At 43.2% G+C, this 15,693-nt stretch overlaps 1 protein-coding gene across 12 annotated transcripts in view; it reads left to right on the top strand.

Annotated features, from left to right (window-relative positions):
- Positions 1–15,693, top strand: part of LOC306781278 (F-actin-monooxygenase mical2b-like) — a 102,714-nt gene that overhangs the window by 84,966 nt on the left and 2,055 nt on the right. For 7 of the 12 annotated variants that reach the window (XM_079274047.1, XM_079274052.1, XM_079274044.1 and 4 more), the window contains 15 exons: positions 1,436–1,622; positions 1,801–1,874; positions 2,604–2,676; positions 4,214–4,273; positions 7,694–7,855; positions 9,196–9,246; positions 10,518–10,639; positions 10,720–10,938; positions 11,153–11,328; positions 12,572–12,942; positions 13,471–13,538; positions 13,651–13,740; positions 14,609–14,702; positions 15,099–15,207; positions 15,559–15,632. In XM_079274047.1, the coding sequence (XP_079130173.1) occupies positions 1,436–1,622; positions 1,801–1,874; positions 2,604–2,676; positions 4,214–4,273; positions 7,694–7,855; positions 9,196–9,246; positions 10,518–10,639; positions 10,720–10,938; positions 11,153–11,328; positions 12,572–12,942; positions 13,471–13,538; positions 13,651–13,740; positions 14,609–14,702; positions 15,099–15,207; positions 15,559–15,632 (1,930 nt within the window). Of the gene's footprint in view, positions 1–1,435; positions 1,623–1,800; positions 1,875–2,603; positions 2,677–3,229; positions 3,263–4,213; positions 4,274–5,285; positions 5,546–7,693; positions 7,856–9,195; positions 9,247–10,517; positions 10,640–10,719; positions 10,939–11,066; positions 11,329–12,571; positions 12,943–13,470; positions 13,539–13,650; positions 13,741–14,608; positions 14,703–15,098; positions 15,208–15,558; positions 15,633–15,693 lie in introns of those variants that run through there. The other 5 variants (XM_079274048.1, XM_079274050.1, XM_079274054.1 and 2 more) reach the window with 5 other exon arrangements.

Genomic DNA, 15,693 nt, shown 5'->3' with positions numbered 1-15,693 from the left:
ACTTGAATCATGGGGAAACCTAGAAACCCCTGGAAGAAGGCCGGGCTTTCAAGCTAATTTCCGTAGTCGCCAAACCATGAAATTACAACTTTTGGGTCCGTCGGGTGATGCCATTGACTTACATTGAGGAAAAGATGTCTGTAAATCAGCCGATAATTGTTTTAAGGTAAATCTACTTCCCAACACCATAGTCTATATATAACAAGTAGACGTAGTAATGGTGACGTCACCCGTTGGTTTGAGGACTACAGTTGTGAAGCCTCGAGTTCGGCAATTTCGCCGTCGCCATTTTGGAATACGGCCGTCGCCATGTTGTGGTTTTTTTGCAACCGATGAACGGAAGTGATCATATTTGGAATGTGGAGTGACGTAGAGACGCCGTAATACAGCTCTCTGGTAGGTCAATCGCAGGAAGCCCACCCTAAAGCATCCCCTGCTTTATGGTCTGTTTGACTCTAAATGGACTATAATTTACTAAATGAACATCATGATGTATTGAAGAAGACTTGAAACTAGAGATTGAGACCATAAACTCATGTTTACCTTGTTTACTGAGGTAATAAATCAAGTGAGAAGTAGTCATTTTCTCATAGACTTCTTTTTGCAACCAGAGGAGTCGTCCCCTGCTGGTCAGTGGAGAGAATGCAAGTTTTACTCGGCAGAATCGGAGGTTGCCGGCTGACTAACGCATCAATAGTCTTTGGGAGGCGGAGTTAAAGGAAAAGCTAGTGAGCTTGCCCAATGGATGCGGAAAATCCGGGTGACTTAAAAAAAAATAAAAATAATTTGACCGTCAGTTGAACTTTCTCACCACTGGCTGGAATGATCGGGGCCCCGCCTCAAACGCTGTATCCAACTCTCTTTATACATCCATAATGAAACGGCGAGCTTAACTCTTTTTAAAAGAAAAAACAGTTTGGGTTATACAGCGGGTTATGTGTACTTCCTGGAGTCTCCGATGGTGACGTCAAGACTAAAATTAAGCGTCAAATATACGAAACGGGTATCAGCGTTTCCCAAAATATCAAACTATTGCTTTAAGACTTGAGATTGACCTTGGCCTCGCGCTATGCCTAGACCGACACCAATCATTGATTGCTTAAGTATCCCTGTAACTGGGAAAAATGTACATATTGTTTTATGGCAGAGCTGCTAGCCTGCAGTTATTGTCATAATTCAAGTTGGCAACACCAACTTTGCAGCTATTCATAGAAAAACTGTGAATCGAATCGATCATTCGCTCACATTTTCTACGATGGGTGCAACTTCTTTTAACAGTTTACCAAATCACCGCTGGACCATGTGAGACATTTGTTTTTTCATACTTTAATTGCAGGTATCTCTCCAAAATAATCAACAAACGTAAACAAAAAACGACAAAAAGCAGCATGTAACCATCTCTCCACCCTTGTCCTGGTCTTCTTCCTCCTCTCAGTGTGTGGTACGTAAGGACTTCCCTCCCGGGCTCGGCGGCAGTGACATCTGCCACTTCTGCACCAAGCGGGTATATGTGATGGAGAGGCTGAGTGCCGAGGGCTACTTCTTCCACCGAGAGTGTTTCCGCTGTGAAGTCTGCAACAGCGCTCTCCGTCTGGGAGGGCACATCTTCGACTCGCAGGAGGGTGAGTTGGACTCAATGGAACCGTCTATAGATCGTTAAATCTCTCTGAAACACTAGAGACTTGACTTATTGTCCTGTTTAAGGCCTGCTGTTGGATGACTTCTTACTTTAAAATAAAAACAAAAACTTCTTACTGTCTGTAGATATATGATTTCTTTTTTTTCTTTTTTCCTTTACAGCAAAGTTCTACTGCAAGATGCATTATACCCAGCGCCAGTCCAGCACTCGCATGGGGAAGTTCAGAAGGAGAATGGTAAGGAACACTGCTGTGGTCACATGCACGAAGCAAAACAAAGCTACATTTTAAGAAAAGATTTGTTTCAATGTGTTTGCGTCCAGCCAAACATTTTGCATCCAAATAACGTGCCGTCGCTCCTTTACTCGCTTGCTGTCATTCAACCGCTACATAATTAGCTGGCGTGCTGCCACTCGGTTGCAGATTGCTCACTCAGTAATTGCTAAAGGTGTGATATTTCTTCAGCTGCAAATGGGAGTGATCTGTACAGATGCTATTATCCATGACACAGAATCCAGAAGAATACTATTTATTCTGTGCCCCGCGGTTATGAAGATACATAATTAATGCTGTATCGGTGGTCACATGGTGGTGCTACTGGTAACCTGTGTGAATGTGTCAGTTGGAAATGGGCGTGGCCAACAATTAAAGGTTTGTTTTGATCCATTCTTTGTGCTCATGAGTGGCCATGTAAAGGCACTCATTGTAACTTATGTGAATCTGTCAAGTAGATGGTAAATTGGCACCTCTGTACCAAGTATTGTGTCTTAAATGATTATAGAACATCGTCATTTTATTTTTTTTAAATAAATGTCCATATCTGGACATGTCTTCCAAAGTTGTGTGCAATTCAGTGTTGCATTGTCGAGTTTAAGGGTAACTTCTGTATTTAGAATTTTTTTTTAGCTCGTGTATTCTATATATGTAATAGAATGGGTTTCTTCCTGCGTGTCTTGATCCTTTCAGGAAGACCAACGGCGCGTCACAATGGACAGCGGGGGCTTTTCGGCAACGGGCGGCGTCCTGCTCCAACTCCCAGGTACCTTGGTTTCCTTGCTTAGGCGAGGCCTGAGCTGGCCGCGGCAGGCCAGACAGGCTGTGTGTGTGTTGCATCGGCGGCTGTTGGGAAGCGTGTGCCATTCTCTGGCGGCCGCGGGGCGCCACGTCAGGAGCCGCTCACACGACTACGTGTTCCTGTACGAGCTGCTGAGCCTGGGCTGGCCTCTGCTGTGCATGATGCACGAGGTGCTGGGACAGATGTCCCAGGAGCCCCAGCTTGCCCGGCAGCAGCTCGTCGGCCACCGGTTCTCGTAGAAAAGGGGGCGTGTCTGGGCCAGTTGACCTGACTGGAACCCATGGATTTGAATCTGTGCTCTTGTACTCGCCAAAAATGGCTGAATAGGGTTCATTGATGTTATAATTTTGAGACCAAATACTATCTGTATTTACTACATTCCAAATGTCCTTGGTCATTTAAGTTTTTTGTGTTCTGAAGTCAAAAGTGTTTTATAAAGTAACTTAGCCATAAAAGTGCTTCATTCTATTAGCTTCTGCTGCTTGTATTCAGTGCCTGGTGTGAATTTTGCCTGCAGTTGCAGTGGACAGCACAAGAAAAAGACTGTCATGTAGGTACTCTGGTTATATTGTGTGTTAAATCGTACATGCTGGGTCGACTTCAGGGGTGTTGCATGTCTAAAACGCTGGTAACGAGCCCTTGTGGATGTTGACTCTCACGGTCTCCTGGTGCTGCACCCCTGCCGAATGCATCGCCGACTCTCAAGGGCTTGTTCCAGGCTGCTTGTGATGATGCGTATCAGACACAGTAAGTCTGCTCCAGTCGTTTGGGGGCAACCAATTAGATTGTCACAAAATGTTAAACCCCATTTTGCACTTCAGATTGAGCTTTGAAGTATCTGAGGACATTTAATCGGAGTGGAGTAACCCGGAACAAGCCCTCTGACTCTAACCTCAAAAACCATCTGGCCAGTGTGGTTTGGTTTCAGTGAGCTAGAATTATGTCGCAGTGATCCACATGGTTTTCATTGACTCTGCCTGCTGCACCTCAACAAAAAAGCCTAATTTTGAGCTTAATGTTTAAATACAGTTAACTCTGCGCCACAGGGATGTGCAATGGAAATTCCAAAACAGTATTACTTTTTGTTTTGTGTGTTAGGTCAGGGGTCGGCAACCTTTTCTATCCAAAGAGCCAGTTTTCCCTATTTTCCAACAAATAAAATTTGTCTGGAGCCGCAAAAGCTATTTGACATCACAGCTTATAAAGTTGTATATATAGTTATATTATATATATATATACAAAACTATAGTTTGTTGTATTTATGAAAATATAGAACAAGAATAAAGACAATTCTTGACTTTTTTTTTTGCAATTTGACCTGATATAACAATATCAAACTCTTATGAAGAGCTCCGTTTGCTGCTTGCAGTTCTCACACTTCAATGTCTGCCGATAGTGTTTCCTTTTAATTCTTTGCACTCGGTGTCTCCTCCCCCCCCATATCTCATTTTCTTTTTCCAAATTAATTTTTTCTCTGTTTTGTTCACTTCATTTTGTTCAGTCTGTTTCAAGTTTCCAACGCTGCACCCTCTGATTGGCTGGTTCCTGCCAGTGCGGGAAGGTGATGATTGGCCGGCTTTGGTCACGAGATCTTGTCGCGTTGCTTTTGCATTGGCTGCCCCTGTAGCTCCGCCCCCTTTCACCTGACCCAGATTAACCTATCACAAACCAGCATGTCGAGTATGGCATGCAGTTGTCTGTAAAGGTGTTATGTGTGGCATCGTGATATGTCAAACTGAATTCCAAATGAATCATCATACCTTGGTCAAATTCCAATAAACAAATTGCATTACCTCCTGTTCATCTCTATCTCATGCCACTCATACCTTAAACTCTAGTGTTTCTCTAAAATGAGACCATGTGCTCTTAAAGGACCAGTGTGTATAGGATTAAGAACATAATCTCGTGTAATAACCACCTGAAATAGATAGTTAGCCCTTCATATCTACATAGGGAGCAGGTCCTCTTCCCGGGAGTCTGCCATGTTGCCACCGCCATGTTTCTACAGTAGCCCAGAACGGACAAACCAAACATTTTCTCCAGAGAGGTCCTTTTTTACGTTACCAGAGGGCCGCTGTAGTTCTCCGACACGCTTGGAATAGGAGCGGCATTCAGTGGGATGCAATCTGTTTCAAAAAATAATAATTTGTCCCAGATTTAAGTCCTTTATTGTGACAAGCTTTAGCTACCAGGTCAGATTTATAAATCGGCTTATGAACAGTTTTATGGCATTAAGGGCACTAAGCTAAAACGTTCAAACTTTGAGTGTAGAGGTTGTTGGAAGCTTGCGGTGTCGGTTGATTCGATGCACACGTAGCACCTTTTTAGTCGGTTTTGTTTGCCGTTCCGTTAGTTTGGTGTCATATCGCCCGACCAAACCCCACTAACACTCATGTTGTGCTGTGTTCCTCTCGAAAACCAAACCGTCCATTTGAATGCCCCTGGATTTCTGCATTTGCTTTCTCTGTGCTGTATCAGCAGCAGCAGCATCCCTTCCTCTTGTGACACCGTTTTGACAGGAACAAACGTGTCCACGTCTGTCTGTGGTCTGTCTGTGGTTCCCTTTGTTTCAGAAGGAGGCCTCCCCCACTCAGAGCCCCTCTCCAGATCCCTCTCCTGCACCTCCTAGACTTTTCTCAGGAGATCAGCACCCCCATAATTAGCGTTGTTTTTTTTTGGCACACTGCCAGACAAATTTGGTTTGGCTGTATGTTTGCGTAGCTATGTTTCTGAAGTCTTGAAGCAGCCTGCAAGCCTTGTTATTCATTTTCCACATTGATAATTACTGTGAAGTTGCTTAATTTATGATATTTATGATATATTATATGCTGTAAATATATATATTCAGAAATAAATCCATTTTGATTACATAAATAATTTGCTTCGTGGTTTGTTGCCAATTAGCTGAATTTCAACAATTCCCAAGAAACCCAAGTTTGATTTACGTGATCGGTCAATTTTTCTTTTAACCACAAAATTAACAACTTCATCAACAAGCAAATCCCTTTAACCCCCACCTGTTTTTAACTGCCGTAACATCACCCACATGAATCCCAATCACAGCTTTTAACGCGTGCTTTGTAATGTCTGACGAACAGCTCGACAGCCTCGTTGGTTTGCAGCGGATTCAGAGACTGATTCAGATACGCGGCAGCAGGGTTCATCAGAGGCCTTTAAAAAGCGTCCGCTGCCAAAATACAAGTCAATTTAATGTAATGTGAAGAAATAGACATTAGGCTTTATGCAAAAAAAGCTTGGCCACAATCAAATACTGTTGAGTGAAGTTCAATTCAAGCTTATCAAACTAAATCCAACCTGAACAGAATTGAAGTGAATCACCGGTCTCATGGGTTCTGCTAGTGGGGTCTGCTCTATCCTTCACTCTGGGTTTTTACAGTATCTGTGCATCACCTGGTGAAAGTGTCATTCCAACGTTTAGCCAAACCCCAAAAAGCAAGATACTTCTTGGCCGATAGGCACACTTTGCCCAAACACTGTTGTGTCGGGGTCTTTGCTGTGTGTGACCAAGTGGAATCACCTGTGGAAAAGATTCTGTACAATGTTGACTCCGTGACTCTGTGAGTACTGTTATGAACACGTCATGTAGTGTGTCAGCACGTTTTTACTGTGTGAGTGGCTGTTTTGTACGGTATTTGTTCTACTTTCAGGTGCAGATATCTATCTATCTATCTCTCTATCTCTATCTCTCTATCTCTATCTCTATGCGAACCGTTCGGTACGAGGCTCACGGTTCGGTACGCATGACGAACCGAATACGTTTGAAAAAAGAAAATAAATAAAAATTTTAAAAACCTTTATTTAACCAGGTAGTCCCATTGAGATTAAAAATCTCTTTTGCAAGATGTAAGTAACAATACAAGATGTAAGTAACAATACTACATAACATTAAGGAGCAGTTTTTGTTTTTTATGCTTATGTGTTGCTAAGAAGACACCCCAGAAGATGAGTCACTCAGGTATAGTTCCATCATTGTTCAAAGTCAAAGAATCACTTCATGATGTTAGTTGTACTGATTTTTAAATATATTTATTCATTACATTTCTCTGCATTTATAGTTTTCTACTGTACGAAACGTACCGAACCGTGGCTCCACTGTATCGTACCGAAGTTGTGTTCACTGCCTTAATATTTGTAAGGTACCTGGCATGTTGCACTGATTGTTCTAGATGGGAGGTGGGGTCTCCAAACAGTTTCAGTAGAGGCTCAGTGAAGGAGAAAAAAACAAACAAAGGCTTAGATGTGTGTGATTTGGTTGAAGAGAGAATAGTTTTGGGGGAATTTTACAGGGTTTTTTTCCAGTTTTCCAGTCGGAAACGAATACATAATAATAATGCATCGATATCGGCCCGATATCGGCTCAAATAGCTCGATTGGGTATCAGTTACTATGGGCTGATAAATACATTTACATCTGTCTTTTTTAGTTACATTTAGTTCTACAAAGTTATGAAAGTGATGTTTCAGACGAGCCGGACATTGCCTTACACGTGGAACAATGATCCCAGTCACATCCACACAGTGAGGCATACAGTTTATTAATTATTAAACACTGGTATCGGATCGGTACTCGGTATTGGCCGATACCCCAAGCCCAGGTGTCGCTATCGGGGATGAGAAAGTCAGATCGGCGCATCCGTAATAAATACCTTAAGACTTTTATGTATTCGGTGTCTGAAGTTATATCGAGCGGCAGTATTAGGCTATCTTGGCTCAATTGTTGAGTGTCATTGGGATCAAATGACATAAACATGATCCCAAAATCATCTAAGGTGGGGCCAAGCTTTGTCTGAGGGACTTTGAAACCTCCTTGTTTTAGATAATCTAGATCTCAAGAGGTAACCAGGCAGAGAGACTCTATGCATGAAACGAGCTACGTGCCAGTAAATGTTTACCGGGACTTGTGTGTTTGTGAGCGTTCATTTCAAACTGAATGCCCGCATGCTGTTTTTTTTTATTTTCAGGCGCGACGTCCAGCTCTCATTCGGAGCAGCTCGACAAAGGTCAGAGGCGAGTTCCCGAAGACGTGGAGATGGCTGTGGAAGCACTGGATGCTGCCTTTATAGTGACCCCCACAACACAGGATCCTGCAGGGGCCAAGGGCCAGAGCCAGCACGGTACCAAAGGTCAGCACCGTTACTGTATGTAGTCTTAACATTCGAGATCCCGGATACACGCAGCGCTGTAAGAGGTATTCTTAAACATGGTTGAACTTTAAGTAGGTGTGAGATCAGGGTGCGGCTGACATACCATTGGTTTTCTCCCACACTTAGCGGAATGTTTGTTGTTTAAACCTATTCAAAGCTAACACTGCTGACTCTATTATATAAAATAAGCTCTGCGTTTTCACACGCTGGTGTATATTTATATCATTTTGAGTCTCGTCTGCTTTTAGAGCTTATAGAGAAGAAGACTGACAATCCTCATCGTAGTACTCGATAGATTTATGTATTGATAGATTCAGATAGTCATTAGATTTATGTGCTCTGTGTGTTCACCCAGACATTTTTCCTACCGTAATTACCAGTGATTATATGTACCATAATGGCTATTGTTGATTAATAAAAAGAACAAGAAATACTGAGCTGTGGGGGGGGGAAATATTCAGAGAACAAACTGAGAATTTACAAGAAAAGCCTTGAATAATCTGAGATTAAAGTGTTACATTTACAGGAAAAAGAAGAGAAATTCTCTGATTATTGAAACATAAATTTGCGAGAAAGAAACAAAAAATGTTCCTTGTTCACTTCACTTTTCAAGGTTTGATTAACTCATCTCATCACACCGTCTGAGTGTGTGATGCATATTTTATGAACATAATGCTGACATTGTTATGCATTGTGCTTTATCTTCATGTTGACCTGTTGTACATTTTATTTTTTGCAATGTGTTGTCAGATAAATCCTAAAGATTGCTGTTTCCAATGTCCTCTGAGCGAGGCAAAGATACATATACAGCTTTTTTTCATGTTCATAAATACTAACACAATGAATATATTTAGTTTGGCGGCTCACGTTACCGCAGCGTTTAACGGTGGTATCTGTGGTGAGGTTGATCCAACCTTACAAAGTGGAGTTTTTTCTTGTACTTTTTTTATACATTTTTAATCCAACTTTAATCACCTAACTTTTGCTTTTTTTTTTCTCTGAGTATAACTCCTTCACCAGATCCACAATTCATTTTTCTTTCTCCTTTTTATTTAATGGCCCTAATACTCCGTGTGTGTGTGTGTGTGTGTGTGTGTGTGTGTGTGTGTGTGTGTGTGTGTGTGTGTGTGTGTGTGTGTGTGTGTGTGTGTGTGTGTGTGTGTGTGTGTGTGTGTGTGTGTGTGTGTGTGTGTGTGTGTGTGTGTGTGTGTGTGTGTGTGTGTGTGTGGACCCTGGGAACACGACTGGGACTTTGCACTTTTATCATGTAACACGGGACGCTTTCTTTTGTTTTGACCTCTTATGTGCCGCCTCTGCAGATCACTGTAACACTAAACAGAATAATCGCTGGAGACGGAAGATCAGAACAAGTGAGTACCTCCGATTGTTATTTCATCCGTCTGGCCTTTGCTCCTCCCGTTTTTCATTCAACTTCACCGATTTTTCACTGTGTCTTTGTTGAGGTTTGATTGAGAACTGAAGTCCTGGTCTGTCTCTGTTATTCTTTCTGTAATTTGGTGTTTTGCAATAATCATTGGGATTTCTTGTCAAATCTTTTTTGTATTTATTCATGAGGCTAGAGTATATGAACACTGTTGTAATGCAGCATGTACAATGCTAGAGGCCAGTGTTGTGCTTACAGCAGTCATTGCCAAAAGTTCTGTTTTTCTTCTTTTTCATCAGGCTTGTTCATCATTTGCTCGATAGCCTCACCCCCCCCCCCCCCCCCCCCCCCAAATGTTGCAGCTCCATCAGATCACTTGTCCTGTCTAGTACCACACCATCACCACTGTTATGTACGGTCAATGCTTCCAGTGGTTGGTGGATGCACCGCGACTTTATACAAATCTGAAGTTTTAAAGGCAGGGTTGGTAATCTTCTTCAAAAACATTTTTTGATGCTTTTGTTGCAATTCTGATTACATCCTGACAGAAACCAATGAATCAAATGCTCTGCCAAAAAAAATAGAAGAAAAAAAATCAGGTGGCTGTAGCAGGACAGTGATGAGATCGTTGTAACTGCGCGTCCACCTGCATGCAATCGGCCCGTGCACTCATCGCAGTCTCCCACAGGCTGCTAGCTCGACAGCTGCGAGCGCTAACTGCAGCCATGTTGTTCGTTTTCGTTCGTAATGATCATTTTTGGAGAGTGGCTCAGGAAGGAGGCCTGAAGGGACTGTCGGTGTTGACTTGGCGACTTTCTTGCTAAATTTTGCCACTTTTGGAGCTAGCATTGCTAGCAAAGAGTTAGCACCATTGGGCTGGGTTTTAAGGTTGGATCATTTTACAAACTCTTGCTGGTTTCTCAAGATTACTGACCCTGCCTTTAATCCGTCGTCTCTGTTTCACATTTATTTTACCCGTTAATTGTGTTCTATGAAGAATCTATTGCTACATGTGTAACCTACGCCGGTGTTACCGTATAATAGGTCCTTTTTTTCACCGCAGAAATTTGACGTCATCGTTCATTTTTATTGTTTACATCGAGCTAAATGACAGAAAAATGTGCATTATTTATTATTCGGCCGACACGTTTGTTGAAAGCGACGTGCAATGAGCACGTTCAACCCCGTTGGGACGACGGCAAGGTAGATGTCCATCTCAAAACAACGAAGCAAGTTCTTTTCTTTCCCCTCGCACAGCATTGCCTCTGATCTTCATCAAGCACTTCCAGAGAAGCTGGCCTCAGGACAAGGAGGGACCGGAGACCGTCCCCGAAGCGGACTTAGACTTCGAGGAGGTCACTTCAATAGAAAAACAAACTGTATGTATTTTGTTTTTAAATAACCCTGTGTGGGCAAATTCGTTTTTTTCGTGCGCTGACAAGATTCTCCGTTCTCTCAGTACTCCGAGGTCAGTTCAGTGACATCTGCAGATACCCAGAATCCCTCAGAGGGAAGTGAGAAGAGTGAAGAGCACTCGGCGAAGACGGCCTGCAACTCGTCCAGCCCAAAGAAGCGCTTGACGCTATCGCCCTCTGAGAAAGAGAAGCTCCTGAGCTGGGACATGCTGGTCAGACCGGAGGAAGGGCCGATTAACACCCAAAACGAACCAACAATTCAGGTGGAGTTATGGAGTCATTATGAAGGAAGCAATATTGGTGGTTCTAGAGAAGAATAAGCCTGCTCATGAATTTATTTCCTCTGCTTTTTTTATTGTTGTCTCTCGCTACTCCTTCCGGTATTCTGCAGCGGTCCACAGACGGGCGATGTGAGCACAGATAAGAGGAGCTAACTCCACATTTTTTTCCCTCCGTCCTCTTGATGTTTTTTATCAGGTACAAGCAGAGGCAGCAGTAGATAAGCTTCAGACAGACTCGGGCCAGAGCGGGGAACCGTCCCCGAGCCAAACCTCCGCCTCGTCCCCCTCAGCCCTCCAGCTCATAGCGAACGCCTTCAGGAGGACGTTTAGTGTGACCAATCTCTCCAGCAGGTCCAACGCTGCAGTCCCAATGTCAGTACATGACACTTTGCTTCCAGTTTATTTTCAAGCGGGGCATTAAGCTTTTCAAACTCCCCGGCGACTTCGTCAAGGTTTTAAAGCTAGAGTGAAGCTACCGCTATCATATGGAACTAGGTAGCCTAAGGCAGTCCTTCCCAGAGGAGGACTTTAATGTGCGAGTATGTTTTAGATAACATGCATAAAACGAAATTGTGATTTATCAGACGTATATTTCTTGGAAATGACTGGTTCACCTATCCAAGATAATGTAAGTTGATGCGGAAGTGGTATTAATCATTTTTGAACGTTCATTTACGCACAAATTTGCTCTTCTCACAATTCAAAAGGCCCATTGTGTTTTATCATTTTTAAAAAGTGAGCTCCCAGAAAACACTGGCCCAAGTTGTCCGTTGGTACCAACGACGTCACGCTAGCTTGTCGGTGAAATGGGCTTCGGAGCGTGGCAACATTTTTGGTTTGGGAGAAAACTGGAATAGCCACGTTCACAGGGGTCCCTTGACCTCCCACCTCAAGATATGTCAATGGAAATGGGTTCTATGGGTCCACACAAGTCTCCTCTTGACAGACATCCCCAGATAATTATGATAATTCCATGCAGTTTTTGGGGGCATTTTTGTTATTTTTGCCTATTCTGAAAAATGGTACATTTTTGGTTTGGTCCCTGAATCGTCTTGGAATTGGGTTGGACTGGAAAGCTGAGACTCTTGTGGATCGAATTAGCCCAATTGTATGTGTGATGATGTTAGTCCCCATAGCAGCCAGTGACTCCACTGTTGAAAATGACTTGTTGTGACCTCTAGGATGATCACAGTCTGATTCATCTTTACAACTTGGAGCATTTAGAGAATGTACGGCTTTCCTAGGATTATTTCTGATAAGGGGGTGTCCGAGCAGTTCCCAGAACAGAAGTGCTCGCCATCCAATCGCCGAAAAAATGCTATTCTTGCATAAATGTCAAACAATTTAACAGCATGGATTTTTTTTCATATGATGTTCTTCAAGGTCTTGGAGTCTATGTGGTGTTTTTGATGGGGTTTAGATCATTTGTCTTTTGAGTGGTAAAAAATTGTTAAATCTAACACCAAATATGTGAAAAAAATAGTTTCAACCCCAAAATAATGTCCAGAAAAACTTATGAGAAATAATAGAGCATTGGAATGGCCAACATATACTTCCATCAACATTCCTGAAAGCAGTTCAAATTGAATGTACATTATGATTTTGTGGTTACCAGAAGGGCCAAACTTGACGGCCCCCGGAGACAGAGGCCCATGTCAGAGGGAGCGTTGAACTTCAGCGGCGCGGGTCCAAAGCCACCCGGAGATGAGAAGAGGGCCGGCAAGTATGAAGCCCGCTGGGCGTCTGTAGGGGCCAATGCGTGGGGGGCCGAGCAGGACCTGCCCTCTCTGTTGCAGCAGGTGTCCCTGAAGGGCCGCAGAGACTCCGGAGGGATGTTCTCTGACGACATGGCCTCGCTGCGCGGCAGGAGGGTCAACCTGTTCTCGTCCCTGAGGCTGAGAAAGAGGAAGGAGTCGGAGGGTGAGGGGCGGGACCAGGAGCCGCAAAAGGATATCAGGGCGATACTCACCAAACTCCGAAACAAAGGTGAGCGCAGCCATTCCCCAGAAGTCGTTGCACGTGATCTTTTAAACCTGAATGAGGAGATTTGTTTTGGCCCCTTGGGGGCGGTGCAAGAAGCACAACATTGACATATAAACGCATAATAAATGTCTTGTTATCGAACGTGGTAGCGGCCAACATAAGCATTTATTTGGAGACAAGCATCAGGTGACCTGGGGAATATAAATGTTAAAGACAACTTTTACCCTATTTTCCCATTTCTTTGTGTCGGAGTGACAAAAGCGGACAACAATTCTATATCCAGTACTGAGGGAGAAGCCGATGTGAAAGTGTCTTAAAACTTGCATTCTCTCTACTGACCATGAGGGGGCGACTCCTCCGGTTACAAAAAGAAGTCGGATTGTATCGTCCATGAGAAACTTCTCACTTGATGTTTCCAATTGTCATGAATAGATTCACACTAAGAAATTGTCGTATTGTTATTTTTGCTTTGTACAAACTCAAAATGTTCCTTGACTATTCTCACTTTTTTCTATATATTTTTTTCTGTAGCCTCCAGACAACAGAATCTTGAAGAGCCCACCTCTAGTGACGATGAAAACCCGGCATCCAATCAGAAGGTTCATCAAAGCCGCGTCTTTGTACTGAATGACAGCACAGCGCTGGGGGATCGGACTGTATTTGCATGTGTGGGTACATTTTCTGAAATGTTCTATGTACTTCCTGTCCCAGCTGTGTCCAGAAAGACAGAGGAGGAGGCAGGAGAAGACGGTGGCCCAGCAGGCTAAAAGAGAACAGCTGAAGAGGCTCCACAGAGCTCAGGTACTGCTCTCTCTCTCTCTGGCCTTTTGAGAGTCACCCGTTTGTAACGGAATGGTTCATAACAAGAGTTATCTCCGGTCTCCGAACACTGCAAGCTTTTATGCACATACACACTACATTCAGCAACATTTCCGCCAAGTGCCCTTTCCCCGCATGCCATTGAAATGCCTTCACAGATGGGGCAAGGGGAAAGTCCAGCAGGTGGCGGTAAAGAAACACTTTTGTGGATGCCAGAAAACTCGAGAAGGAAGGAAAAGGAGGCGACGGGCAACAGTAGTGCACGCCCTTCAACAATATGTGATTCAGACTCCCTGAACACGAATATTTATTAGCAAATTATATTAGCAAATTGAGCCTTGTTTTTTTTATTTTCCAAAACACACTCACACACAAAAACCCACTTGTGTTGATGTTTAATCTTGTATCCATGGCATTAAATCAGGTAGTGCCATCACTTCAGTGTATTTGCTCAGTTTATCAAGTGCGAGACAGAAATTAGTGATCCTGGTCACACAAATCTGACACATTAAAAATCAGAAAAATTCAATTGATCCTGTGGCCCGTTTTTGCAGTTCCTCTTTTTTACTTGAGCATCGAACGTACAGAAAAATAAGCTGTTTTTATTTATTTCATTTTTTTTGTTTGATTCATCAATTAATAACAAAATAAATGATTTATTTCATTTTCCAATTTTGAATAGAACAAATGATGAATAGAAAATGAATTTTAAAAAACAACACATCTCTTTCCAGCACTGATGTCGTGGTCACCCTAAATCATTATAACTAATGTGTTCTCTGGACAAAGACTTTCTATGATCATGTGTGTCACATTATGTCCCGATTTATTTCTTTTTTGCTTTGCTAAGGCCATCCAGAGACAACTGGAGGAGGTCGCAGAGAAACAAAGAGATCTGGAGGAGAGAGGAGTGGCCATAGAGAAGATCATAAGAGGAGAAACTGGTACTGAACGAGGCGTCACAACGCTGCTTTTATGATTTTATGGCTGCTCAATGGAATTCCACTGTGAAAGCTTTTTCTTCTTCTTCTTCTTCTTCTATTTTACATACTTTTCAGACCATTCAAAACAAAAAAGCATTGCCTTGTAAGCCCCACTTACATGGCCGCACTCTCAATAGACAGTGGGGCTTCATTGTTGCGCCAGCTGTTTACAGTGCTGGGCTTTGTTTGTGTGCTGGTGAATGGTAAGGTCCTGTCAGTTTGACGCAAAGCAGATGTGCGTGTGTTTGATTCCAGTATGATTTCTATTTTTTTCTCGTAATGGCTGTATGTAATTGATGTGAAAATTCCTGCCGCTGTCCTTCCCTTCTAACTCCCTCCCCCCCTTTTCTCTCCCAGAATCGTCTCAAACGGACGACAGTGACGAGGCCCAGCTCTACCAGTCCTGGTTCAGACTCGTCCTGGAGAAGAACAGACTGGCGCGCTACGAGTCTGAGCTCATGATCTTGTAAGCCCAAACAGCTATAGATGCATGATGTTGTTTAGATATGTAAATATAATATTGATTTATGTTACCGTGTGTTTGGTTGGGAAGTGAACTGCAGTGACGACATACTGGCTGCAGAGCCCTGAAGCCCTGCCTCCTGCTGCTGCATGTTATTCAAATTGAATATTGCGTTGCTAAAGAATTTTTTTTGGAAAAGCGGTCCTATGGGTCCCCAGCAATGGTGTGAAGTCGATCAAATGAGCAGTTCCCAAGATATGCGAAGGACACACAGACGGAGCGTTCTAGTTCAATGTTGTTGCCGTTCCTATTTCTCACAACTCTGGGTCACCTGATATTTCTCCCCTCTCTCAGTGCCCAGGAGCTTGAACTGGAGGACACACAGAGCCGACTGCAGCGAGATCTACGACACAGGATGGCAACAGAAGGTGAGGGTCGCAACAGACACAAACACCCGAAAGGTCGGACTTCAAACGGAAACTGAACTCC

Source organism: Melanostigma gelatinosum (assembly GCF_949748355.1).
Source record: "Melanostigma gelatinosum genome assembly, chromosome: 1".
NCBI lineage: Eukaryota > Metazoa > Chordata > Actinopteri > Perciformes > Zoarcidae > Melanostigma > Melanostigma gelatinosum.
The sequence above is the reverse complement of the archived record's forward strand: the minus strand, read 5'-3'. Positions and strand labels throughout refer to the sequence as shown.